The sequence below is a fragment of the Notechis scutatus genome, chromosome Z (assembly GCF_049901735.1).
Source record: "Notechis scutatus isolate UNSWTSFEM ecotype Mainland chromosome Z, rNotScu1.2, whole genome shotgun sequence".
Classification (NCBI taxonomy): Eukaryota; Metazoa; Chordata; class Lepidosauria; order Squamata; family Elapidae; genus Notechis; species Notechis scutatus.
Window position 1 is genome coordinate 82,758,845 of NC_142025.1, and position 13,187 is coordinate 82,772,031.

Sequence of the window (13,187 nt, forward strand, 5' to 3'; positions counted from 1 at the left end):
AATTGCTAGGTGGGCAGGAGCTGGAGTAAGGACAGCAGCTCATTCCATTGCACAGCGCTCGTGTTTTGAACTTGAGCTCTCAGCTTTCCAATTGACAAGCTCAGCATATTTAATTGCTGAACCATTGCACCTCCTCTCTGAAATAAATGGCAAAAAGCTAAATCAGACTTGATCTTAGAAAGTTATAAAAACTGGTCGAGTTAACAGATATGGCTAAATTGACTGCTCTGATTAAAGAAAAAAATATGAACACCTTTATTTCGACTTGGAAACCACTTCTGGACTTTGTGCTTGAGGTGGAAAAAGATGCAACATTGACCTTGGATTTTACCAATTAGATCAATTTGTTGTTACAGAAATGGCTAGTTTTTATTATTATGAAAAAGTTGAGCATAGATCTTAATGCCTTATTCAACTGCACAAAGGGGTTGGAAGTCAATGCCCTTTCTTTCTTTTTGTTTTTCTCTTTCTTTCCTCCACTATTCACTTCCCTTTTTTCTTCCCTAATTTCCCTAATATTTGCTTTGTATTCTCTTTGTATGTTATATTATAATCTAATAAAACTATAATAATAACAAAGAAAAGTGGATTTATAGCTGACAGCCAAAATAATGACTCAGAAAAGGATGTTTTACTGGATCTACAAAAAATCCCGATTTTAAAATTTAAAAGGAAATGCAAATGATTTTTGCGCAATTTGGAGAACCAGCTAATCGCACCACTGGCTAGCTCCACCCACCCCACCCGCCCTTCCCCTCCCAGTCCCTCCTTATCCTGCCTTGGCCATGGCATAGCAGCTGCTGCTGTCTGGCTCCCTTGCTTGCTCGCTCTCCTCGACCACGTGGCCACTGTGGCCCATCCCACTTGCCTGCCTTCACCCTGGCCTCCCACATTTCCCAGCTCCCTGCCAAGTCTTCCTTCACCATTCTCAGCTGCCTCCCATGCGGCCCAGCTACCTGCCTGTGAACGGCCTTCCGCCGCTGCCTCTTTGCTGGCCCAAACCACCGCTGCACCTGCCTCTTTGCTGTAAGCTGCTGCTGCCTCTTTGCCAGTGCGAATGGCTTGCAGCCGCTGTCACTTTGCTGGCGCAAACAGCCTGCTGGAGCTGCCTCGTTTCTGGTGTGAACGGCCTGCCGATGCTGCCTCTTTGCTGGTGCGAATGGCTTGCAGCCACCAATTCTTTGCCAGCACGAATGGCCTGCCTCCAACTCTTTGCCAGTCCAAACCGACACCACCTTGATGGCTCAAGCAGTGGCAGGCTGTTCACATTGGCAAAGAGGCAGCTGCTGCCTCTTTTCCGGCATGAATGGCAAAGAGGCAGCAGCTGCAGGCCATTTGCTCTGGCAAAGAGGCAGCACTGGCAGGCCTCTCAAGCCAGCAAAGAGGCAGTGACTGCAAGCCATTCACGCCAGCAAAGAATCAGCAGCTGTAGGCTGTTCGCACTGGCAAAGAGGCAGCGGCGATGTCAGTCCAATATCTCGGGGTGGAATCATCCCCAGCTGCACCAACAAAGGCCCAAAGTAACCTTCTGCCATTTCCTGCTGCCTACCGCCCCTGTCCCATTTTTTCTTTTATTTTTCTTATATGTATCCATGTATTTATAACTATGTTTTTACTTATACCTATTATCTTATAAGCAATTGACAAACCAAATAAAATAAAATAAAATAAAACCCTATCAGGCAGCGAGACCCAGCAAAAGATGAGGAATCAGAGAATCACCGTTGCTGTTGCTATACAAAGGTAAATCTAAGATTCCGGCCATCGCCACTGCCACTTCAGCCCACCTGTGCTGCCGCCCCATGTTGCTGTGAGTGACATCAAGTTGACCAGTCCCATTCAATTACATGACCACCCAGTCATTAGGAAGAACCAGTCGTTAAATTGGTTGAATCCCACCACAGCCCTTTATGAACTTTCTGCTGACACGAGGACTGAAACGTAATGCTGCATGGAATTGTTTATTGAAACGAGATGGGATATGGGATGAAATGATAAATATTTGTAAGCTAAGAGGGAAGAAAGAAGTCAAGCCCTAGGCCTCTGTAATGTGGGGTGCCTCAAGGCTCTCCTCATCTTCTTTAACATCTATATGAGACCACTGCAAGAGGCCCTCCAGCAGCACAAAGTATGGTATCATCAATGTGCTATTTTTATAACTGTTAATCAATTATATATCTCAACTTCTAGACAGTAATTTTCATATATAATTTTTACTAAGAATTTTGACTAGTAACATAATAATAATATAGTAATTGTAACATCTAATACAAACTAATAGAGAATAGAAAGGAGTAAAAAGTGCAAGAAAAAACGAGAAGAAAGAGAAAGTAAGAATATAATACAGAAGTATTATCTAAGTAAGAATATAAACAGAAAGAATATAATAGAGGAAGTAAGAATATAATAGAGAAGATATTATATATAAGGGGTGTGTGTGTGTGTGTGTGTGCACGCGTGTGTCTGAGAGATGCTGAGAGTATTTCTCATGGTGTTCTTCCTTATCCAGAAAGAATCTGGTCACCCTGAGCAGAGCTATAGATCAACTATCTGTATATGCAACAAAAAACAAAGAAATGAGCTTGCTTCACCACTCTTATGACCATGAGTGAAGTTTGTTTATTTATTTATTTACTTACTTATTTATTTAATTTATTTTTGTCAATTGTTTACAAGATAATAGGTACAAGTAAAAACATAGTTATGAATACATGGATACATTTAAGAAAAATAAAAGAAACAATAGGACAGGGGTGGTAGGCACGTTGGTGCGCTTATGCACGCCCCCTACAGACCTCTTAGGAAAGGGGTGAGGTCAATAGTAGACAGTTAAAGTTCTAAGAAAAATTATCCCCTGTGCTCAGTTACCCTTAACTCTTGTTGCTCTCTTTCCCCCAACCTTACAGTTGAGTCTACATCCTTGGGATTATTTGGAGATGATCCTTCCAGCTACTAAAAGGGCCCAATTCTGGTCAGCTTTTTAAAAATAAGCTTTGGCTAGCTAGGTATTGTCAGCTGTTTTTGACCGCCAAAGGGATCATGGAAACATTTTGCACTAAGTCAGATGCTGTTGAGATACTATTCTTCTCAATATATATATTGAGTTATTATGTTCTTTGAGATCCAGGGTTCACACTGTACATTAAGCTTATTTTATAGTTTGTGATAGGAAATAAAAACAACCAAAAACCCAAAACCCAGCCCTAACACATTTAACATAAAGAAGCTTTTTCTTAAAAAGTTTGCAGGAGATTCCTCTATTTTTTTTTATTAAACAAATTTTATTGATTTTAAAGACAAACAAAACATAAGACATCAAAGTATAAAACCTCCTTTCTCAAAAATTACTTATAAGTTTTAACAAGGCAAATAAGGCATTATTTTTTAAAGCATAGTTCCACATTATCACATTTCCATTTAAACACATATATATCTTTTCCAAATTTCTCATTATTTCTCCCTTCACTTTTATTCAATTATATTTCTTTCTATCTAGGTTTTATTAATTCTCCATCAAGCATAAACACACAAAATACAGATAAAATAGATAAAACCTTCTTAATTATTATTTATACATGTCTTTTCCAAATTTCTCTCCCTTTAGTTTTATTCCTCCAAGGTTTTATTAATTCACAATCAAAACATAGCTAACCAAAACACAAAACATAAAACATAAAACTTCTTTTGAAAAGTGGCTTAGCCCCGGGTTACATCTTTTTTGACAGACCTAAATCAAGTTCGTGCTCACGTTATATACCATTCATATCTTATTAACCATTCTATATTTTCTATATAACTTCTCCCTTCCTTTCACTCTCTTAGTTATATTTTGTTTATTTCATCTTATTTCAGAATCATTATGTTTGTATCTTTTGTCTGTTCTTTTCCAATCATCTATTTATCTCTTCTCTTTAGCAAAAGAATTTCCCCTGTAATCACTTTTAAGGTGTGATGCCTTTCCCTAAAGTAACACTTAAAATAATACATAATTTCTATCCTGATTCTGCTTAGTACATTCTACATGTTGCATTTTGAAAAGAAAAAGAATAATAAACTTATAATATAATTAAATATATAATTTCCATTCTAATTCTAATTCTATTAATAGTATAACTAAACATTAATCATTTTACACATTCTCTTTGATATTTTATTAAATATGGACTATTTCAAATGCAAATACTACAATACTATCTTATGTACTCTTGCAGAATCTTTCTTAAATTATACATCCTTTATCCTTTATCTCTAAAAAAAATATCTTGTTCCAGACCGTGGCTTTTTTCCCCTTTTTCCCTCCCTTTCTTCTCCAGTCTGATCTTTTTGCCCCCCCCCTTCTCCTAACCTCCACCTTTTTAGCTTCCCCTCTCTGTTGTAATTCTCTTTTCAATTGCTTTCTAACATTGTACCTTTTTTTCACCTTATTTTTCTTTTTCTTGGTTGTTTTATTAAATCTTAAATTCTCATTTTTCCTTCCTCTCTTCCTATTTTCTTTATTAATCGAACTTTTTTGTCCATTAAAAATGGCTTCCTTTTCTTTTTCTTCTCCTTCTCCTTCTTCATCAAGTATTTGCTGGTAAGTAGAAACCGCCATTTCTAAAAAGTGGAAGACAGCTCCCAATGAGTTCTTGCCATTTGGTTCTCTTTCTTTTAATTTTTCATATTCCATTTTTAGTTGATCCAGAGATGGTGCCATTGTAAATTTTTAAAAACAACCCAGATGTTTTTAGTCTTAAGGTAATTTGCAAATGTCAAAGTTATCAAACAATCCAAACAGCCAGAAATTATTTCCTCTTCTTCTCTTTGCAACTTTTCCTCCTGGGGCAAAACCCCAAATATATTTTAAAGCCGTATTACAATTAGTTGTTGGTCTTATAATCTTCAAAGCGTCTCCTCCAACCAGTTTTAAAAGATTTTTTTTTAGTCCTCTCCTTTCCACTTATAACAAAGAGCTTGTTTTTACCTTAAAGCAGCAGGTTTTTCAGTGCTCATTTGCTTTCTCCGTAAGGAAGGGGAGTGAACTTTCCTTTCTGCACTTTCGCCGTTTTAACAACTCCTTTTGGAAACAAATGTATCAATCCAAAAGTCAGGTTTCCGGGGTGTTTAAAAGTATCTTAATGTCCCGGTTCAGCCAAGAAAACTTCTCCTTCTGATTCTTCCTCCTGCACAACTCTTATCCGCTTGAAGATTCCTATGTGGCTGCCATCTCTGACAGCTGCTCCACCGCCTCAGGAAAAAGGAGTCTAGCCGGCTGGGGAAAGGGGGTGCGATATCTCCAGACCCCTGCCCGGATCTCCTCTGCCTTCCGCTGCCTCTTAGGGGCAGCGACAACCCCCAAATCCAATTGGATCGGGGGTACCTCAGCGGCGAGCGCAGCAGGGACCCACAGAGAAGCGGATTCCTGCCGCCGCCGAAGCCTTGCAACCCGAGATTCCTCTATTTTATACTCCCTGTTGATAAACCATTATGCTTATAACCATTATAAGATTGCATTCATGGCTCACTAACTCAGAGCTTTTTTCAAGTGTTTTCTTCCAGTTCTTGATTACCTTCTTTAATCAGTGAAGGGAATAAATGGTCCTGTTTTCCCCTTATCTACCAGCCCAGGTGACCTAGGAACCAGCCTCCTTCACAAATATGCATTTGTTTTACCCATTAACATATAAGTACATTAGTTCTAGTAAGTGATTTCACTGAAAATCTACTCTTGACAGAGTATTTCCTGCTTTTATCTAAAAGGTAATATGTCTACTGTAAACTCCAATGAATTACTATTCAATACAAGTAAAAATAAGTAATAAAAATTCTTTGAAAGAAAGATTGTATCTAATTTTATATATTAAATGGTTCTAGAATAGAGAGAAAATTAAAAGTAATGAGGGTAATGTTCCTCCCCAGTTAAGTAGCCCTCTTTTTAGTGCAAGCTGGTGCAGCCATGAGGTGGGAAGTTGTACCTATAATCTCAATCTTGCAGGACCACTCGATATTATTTTAATTGCAAATGTTGAAACAGTTAATATTCAAATAATTCTGCTGAGTGATGATTTCAGGGAAATTAGTTTAGTCCTCCAACAGATTTAAACTCAATTAGCTGGGCTGATTATCTTGAATTTTAGACTTTGCATGACAACTTACTCCTCTGACCCAATTAAGTATACAGTGAAAATAAAACTATTTTATGTCATTCATTTATATATTAATTAAAACTATTATTTCCTGAATGCATAATATTACACTGCAGCAACAATTTTTGATACAACTGTGTCACCTGTAATGGGAAAAGGCAGAGGTTGAGCATTATAGCAAAAATAAGCTTTTTTAGTTTAACCTGCTGTAGCAAACAAGCAAGTTAAGTAACTCATAAAAGCAACGTTCATTGGATTTGCAATGGAATTCTTTCCCTCTCGGCTAACTTTCATTTTAATATTTGTGTACTAAGAAACAAAATTACCTGGATACATTCTAGATTTCTGTGATTTCCAACAGCTGGTGTGTTTTCCACTCTCTTTGGTACATCTCTTTGAACAAAAATGTTATTGTCTCGCAGTATTTCAAATCCAGATTCTGATAGAAACTGTGGAGGAGATGATACCAAACTCTCTGTGACTTTTTCCATTGGTGGTGTTCTATAAAATAAAAAAGATAAAACTTTTTCAAGGAAAGAAGCTTTGCAAACAACTTTGTTTTTTACCTGCATGTGCAGCAAAATACAGGAAGCTGCAATAGGAGTTAATGTAAAAAAATGTTTACAGGCAGCTATATCTCTACCTTCATATCCTCAATCTGGATATTACATAGTCCTAAAGTGGTACACTGGTTGGCTGGCCTTTAAATTATCCAAGATACACAAATCACTGTTAATATTTTCCCACATTTAGATTATATGAAAGAGTCATATGAATATAACTGAAATTGCTTGCTTGCTTCCTCCCTCCTTCCCTGCAATCAGTGGCATTTCTGTTATAGAAACTATTGATGGCCTTGCTATGAAAATTACAGAACCGGGCCTCTATGACAACACCAGTTTCATGAAGTTAGATTTAGAATTGGATATTGGAGAAAAAGATTGAATGTCCTTTCCCTCAGCATCTGCATTTGGACTAAAATGTCAATCACTAGCAGCTGCATAATTGCAGTTATAAAAAATAATGGGAGACTTCTAACACAGAACTTCTGTGTGCCTCAAGGATCTGTCAACAATCCTGCCCACTAAATAATGAACTCCTGTTTTATTTAATCACATTTAGGGTTGTTCTTCCTGTCTTATTCAACATTTCACAGTTGAAATTAAGGATGAATGGTGCCCTCCTGTCTGTCTTCTTTCATTCCACATTCTTTAAGGTTCTTGTCAGTCTGCTGTGTAGTGACTTCATTTAACTTACAAAATTCTACCCTATATGCTATTTCCTGTTCTTCATCTGATCTTGGAGCACTTAGAGGAAAGAAATACTCATGTGTAAGTGTTATTTGTGGACTTTAGTTCAGCATTCAATACAATCATTCCTCAGCATTTAGGTAGATAAACTTGGTCATTAGGCTTCAATACTTCTTTGTGTAACTGGGTTCTTGATTTTTCTCACTAATAGGCCCCAGTATGTGTGAATTGGGACTAATTTTTTAACACCATGTTCTTGAGCACAGATTCCCATCAGGGCTGTTTCCTAAGTACCTCCTGATCGATACCTGCTACTAACCATATTGTGAAGTATGCTGATATACAACAGTGGTGGGATGATAAGGAGAGCAGTTACTGGGAAGAGGTAGAGTGTTTGATGAACTCGTATAATAAAAAGTCTGGTTTTAAATGTAATAAAAAACAAAAGAGATCATTGTTGATGTCAGAAAAGTCAGGCACAGCCATACACCTTTGTATATTAATAATTCAAGTGTGGAGGTGGTTAGTAGTATCAAGTTTCTGTGTGCAGCAGTCCAGCAGGTTAACTTAGTTACTCTATCAGTGAGACCCTGGTGAAGAGGGCACAGCAGCACCTGCATTTTCTGCATATGAGAAGATGCATCTTCCTTCCCAGTGGTGGCATTCAGCTGGTTCTAGAGAACCATTTGTTAACTTTCTGAGCAGTTCAGCCAATCAGTTGTTGGAAGAAATCTCCTTCCAATAGCCTTTTGTTTTTCCCACTTTACAGGGCTAATCCTGTCAGGAAAGCAGGAAGGAAACATTCTGGTGTGTCTCTGTGTTGTTTTTAGCTTAATCCTTATCTTTATTGCCCTGCTTAAGTATTTTCAGAAACTGCATTTCCTTTTGTTACATTGTAACAGCTAACAGTTCTTGGCAGCATGTTCAGACTAGCCGGAGCTGCTTCTCTGGAGGGTTTTTTTTTTTTTTTTTTGCTGATACTTTATTTTTTAAAAGGCTTTTTACATTGCTTGGGGTGTACTTCCAAGAGGCAGGATGCAAGCTTGACACTATCTGATTTATTTACTGTCTTCTGGGGGCATATGAACTTTCCTTAAATTTGAATGGTTTCCTTAGGATATCTTGTGAGGTGAATGAGACTAGCTAGTATTTTTAATTGGTGCAAACGGATTTAAGGATTGCTTCTCCTGGGTGTGAAAGGGTGCTTTGTAAGTTCACTGAGCACAGGAATCTCTTGTCTATGGGGATTGCTCAGTCATCCAGGTCATGGTTGTCCAAAAGGTGCTTTTTTCAAGAGTGTTGGAAGAAATATCCATGGGTTCAGTTCCAAGTGGGGAGAAAGACACTGGAAACATGGAGGGTGATTGGAAAGATGGTTTATTGGTGAACAGGACCACATGGGTTTGAGGTCCTGGGGAGATGACCAATTGGTTTGATGAGTACATGGATTTTTATACAGTTTGTTCTAAGCATTTTGTAATTTAGAGGCTTGTTTTGTGTATTTTGTTATTTGATTTTAATTAGTTTGTTTCACAAAGGCCAGCAATGAACTGGGGGGGGGGTTAATCTTGTTTAACAAATGTAATTAATCCTAGATGCTGGTTTCCTTGGGGTTTTAATCCTGTTTTGAATGGATTACCAAATCAGCATTTTTAAAAGGTAATCCCCTCAGTTTCTTTGGGGCTATTAAGAAAGATTGAGTCTGTTTCCTGCCTTTTAAGAGCATGTTTCTCTATTTCTCATTTAGGGAAATATAATTTTCTGCCTTTTTAATATTTCATTCTTCTGGGAGGAGGTTGCTAACTTTCTACAAGAGGCAACTTGGTCTCCAGAAAGTCCAGTTGCATCTTGAAAAAGCACCTTTGGGACAGGAGTCTCTTTCATTGCTTCAGAGTGGCCAAGGCACATGATTGCTCACTGATAGTAAGGTAAAAAAAAAAAGGAGGTAGGTGTGTGGATCCTTCAATTAATTTTAGTTTTCTCTCATGATAATAAGGCTTAGTAACATGCCACCAGACTTGAAGTTTATTTAGATATCTGTGGCATGTACTAATTTTATTGTGATCCACAAGCATGGGAGGGCAGAGACTTGAACCTGGGTCCCTATATACTTTGTTAATTTGTCTCTTTATTTTGTAGCCCAAGTGTGCCCGCCCACTTTCTGGAGAGCTTAAATGACCTCTCTGCTAAATGAGCAAGAGCAAAGATAGTTATCATTGCATTTTAACTATTTTAATTCCTCAAGTTGCTCTGGCACCCTGCCTGATTTGTAATTCTGGCTTGCAGGTATTGCTGATAAAAAAGAAGGTATTCAGACAGATTGGCTTAGGTTTCCATGATGACTATGGCTATCATTGATCTTCAGTGTGTATACCTCCATTTCTAATGTAATGATTGATATTTAGGACAGCTTTTTGCAACAAATAAGTTTTTTGTATTTTTGTACAGGTAATCCTTGACTTACAACAGTTCATTTAGTGACCATTCAAAGTTACAATGCACTGTAAAAAGGAACATATGACCATTTTTCACACTTAGGACCGTTGCAGCATCCCCACGATCACAAAAGGCCAGATGAGGCAAAGTGTCCCTTGACGGGAGTGACGTCAAGTGGGCCACATCCACCCAGTCACATCATCAGCCAGCCATTCCTACCCAGCTGGTAATTACGGCAGAAAACCAGTTGTTAAATTATTTGAATCCCACCACTGTTCCTTCCACTGTCTTTACCACTTTCTATAGAGGAAAAATTAAAAACATCCTATGATATTGTATTATATATTGCATGTGTGTGTGTGTGTGTGTGTGTGTGTGTATGTATTAAACAGCTGTCTGAACATTTACTCTCCTATTCTTTTCAGTATCGGTGTGTAATTGGAGACTATAATGTGGTAGTAACCCCACAATTGGACAGATCAGCGGGTAAAGGAATTAAACAAACACAAGGGAAATTGCCCCAAACTTTTTTCAAGCTGGATGATACTTTAGGTTTAATCGATGTTTGGAAATATAAAAATGACCTAACAAAAGACTTTGCCTTTTTTCAGAGAAATCCTTTTCTAGAATTGATATGATTTGGATTTACAAAACAACCAAATCTATTATTCTTCTAAAAACTTTTTCTGACCATAATTCATAAGATGTGACTTTACATCTTAAATTTGGTCCTCTTAAATGGAGATTAAATGAGACCAAAAATTGTTAAAGAATGTAAATAGGTATTTGAAAACCATTTTAATAATAATTTAGGTAAGAGAACAAATTTGACAATAAAATGGGATGCTTATAAGGCTGTGATAGGAGGATATTGTATACAGTACAATAAAGTAATTAAGAGGAAAATGGAAGAAAAAAAATCCAAAATATGTTACAAGAAATTAAATTAAAGGTGAGGGAACTCCAGAGCTAACCAGAAGATTATAACATATTTAATCAACTAAAAATATTGCAACAACAAATTTCCTTGTTAATTGTTTCAAATATTGAAAAGAAACTTAAATATATGAAACAACACTTTTTTGAATATGCAAATAAACCAGAGAGATAGTTGGCAAATAAACTAAGACAGAAAAGATGATAACCAAGCTTCAAGAGGGGAATAAGACTTACATGGATAACAAAAACCTTCAAAGACTTGAATTGAACAGTCCAATAACAACTTTTGAAATAATAGAAGCCATTAAAAGAGCTAAAACAGGCAAAGCTCTCAGACCAGATGGCCTACTGAGAGGATTCTATACATTTTTTGAAGATCAATTACTTCTGCCTACATTTCTTTAATACCCAAAGATGGACTGGATTTAACTGCAGGGCAATCTCCTTAATAATGACTACATCTATTTTAGCTGAAATATTTTAAAAAGTTTTACAGGATTATATACGTAAAGACCAGTATAGCTTCTTACCTAAAAGATAATTAAAAGATAATGTAAGAATAATTTTGAATATGATTGAATATTTATGACAATATAAGGACAAACAGGTTGCATTAATTTTTTTGGATGCAGAAAAAGCTTTGGACAATTTGAAATGGACCTTTATATTTAAAGCATTGGAAAAAATGGAATTTGGACTGAGCTTTATACAGATTCTGAAGTCTATCTATACGCTCCAGAAAGCTCGAATCATGATGAATGGAGATTTTATAAAATCAGTTGAAATCCAGAAGGGAACAAAACAGGGGCGTCCTTTATCTCCTTTATTCTAGTGTTGGAACTGTTAAATAGAGATATTAGACAGGATACCAGAGCAAAAGGACTACAAATTAAATTCCTTTTAATGACAGATTTGGTGTATTTGTTTTCATTTTTGGAAGACCATACTAACCTTATTGTCTCTATTTGCTGAAGTGACTGTTGCTTCACGCTTTCAGCAAGAATCTCACTAGCCAGAAGATCATATGGTTTATCCAGCCTGTGTTCTCCCATTACCCATACCCAGATATCACCATCTGCACCAAGCTTCCACTGCACAGATTTTCCATGGTCTGCAAGATAACATATAACTGCTTTTACATCAGTGAAATTAGCAGTAATCTACAGTATGTTCAGTCTATTAAGTTCCTCTACCATCCATGTCCACTTCCATCTAGTTGACTCTTTAATGGAATAGCAAAGTGGCCTCCAATATTTTACAAGCTCAAATGAATTTAGAAATTATATAAATTCCATAAGGGATTCAAAGGCACCCATTTAGCAGTTCCATTAAAAAAAAAAAAAGTCAAAAGGAGATCTAATATTTCTGTACTACTATTTTAATAGATATAAGGAAAATCTATTCAGAGACTTTTGAGATTGTTGATAGAATAAACGAAGCCAAAATACGTGAACTAACAAATATCTTAGTAGTTTCATCCAGACAGAAACTTTGTTTTAGTCACTGACCAATAAAAGTACATGATCCAATCTTGGTCAGTCACAGGGACCAGAGATTTTGTCTTCCGAGCTTTCAGACTCTTGTTGGAGCCCAGTTTGGAAGACAAAATCTCTAGTCCCAGTGAGTAACCCATATCTGATCCTGAAATATGATCCTGGGACATATATATTCACCTTCATTCATAATAAAAGTACAAACAGTAAAATAAACAATACAAAACTATCCCATAACAATAAGAACTATTAGCAACTATTATGAGCAAAGCTTTCAAATAATAAATTTATCTTGATTTCATCCATACACCTGTTGCTCCAGTATTAATATGGGCTAGTTGATTAATTAATGCACTAAACTGAATGCTGGTATAAAATAATGATAGGGTGAATCAGAGAACAACCATTGTGTTGCCTTTGCATATAGATGTATTCTAAATTCCAAAGATACCATATAGACTTTAAGCTGATAGTTCTGCTCTTGCATTCATTTGCCTATTTATTACAATATTTTTTTCTAACTTAATTATGGTTGAGATGGTTGCATTCTTGGACTGATAACCTTGCGGAAGTTCTGTAAACCTTGTTTCTAAAGGCCACATACTTTACTTTACTAAACATAAACATTGTCCTATTTCCTCCATTCTTAAATACTGATATCTCATAAATTTATTATACACACACACACACACACAAACACACACATATATTTTCATAGATTTTCACGGGTACATATGCAGGTCTTGGCATGTTCGGGTCTTCTCAAACACAACACATGAGGCGGATAGACACACAGCCAATACCTCAGCCACACATGTTCTTATAAAAAAGCCAGCCAATCTGCAAACATCAACTCCAACCAATCAAGAACTGACAACACAGCCAACCTCCCCACCAGTATATATACGGAGAGGGCAGCTCCCATCACACTTTGCACGAAGTCG

The 13,187-nt window shown here is 36.8% G+C and overlaps 1 protein-coding gene across 2 annotated transcripts in view; it reads right to left on the reverse strand.

Moving 5' to 3' along the window:
- The window catches only part of SH2D4A (SH2 domain containing 4A), a 33,270-nt gene that overhangs the window by 14,603 nt on the left and 5,480 nt on the right, over positions 1-13,187 (reverse strand). For both annotated transcript variants that reach the window (XM_087945852.1, XM_026679894.2), the window contains 2 exons: positions 11,702-11,861; positions 6,452-6,626 (listed from right to left, as the gene is read on the reverse strand). In XM_087945852.1, the coding sequence (XP_087801978.1) occupies positions 6,452-6,626; positions 11,702-11,861 (335 nt within the window). The remainder of the gene's footprint in view (positions 1-6,451; positions 6,627-11,701; positions 11,862-13,187) is intronic.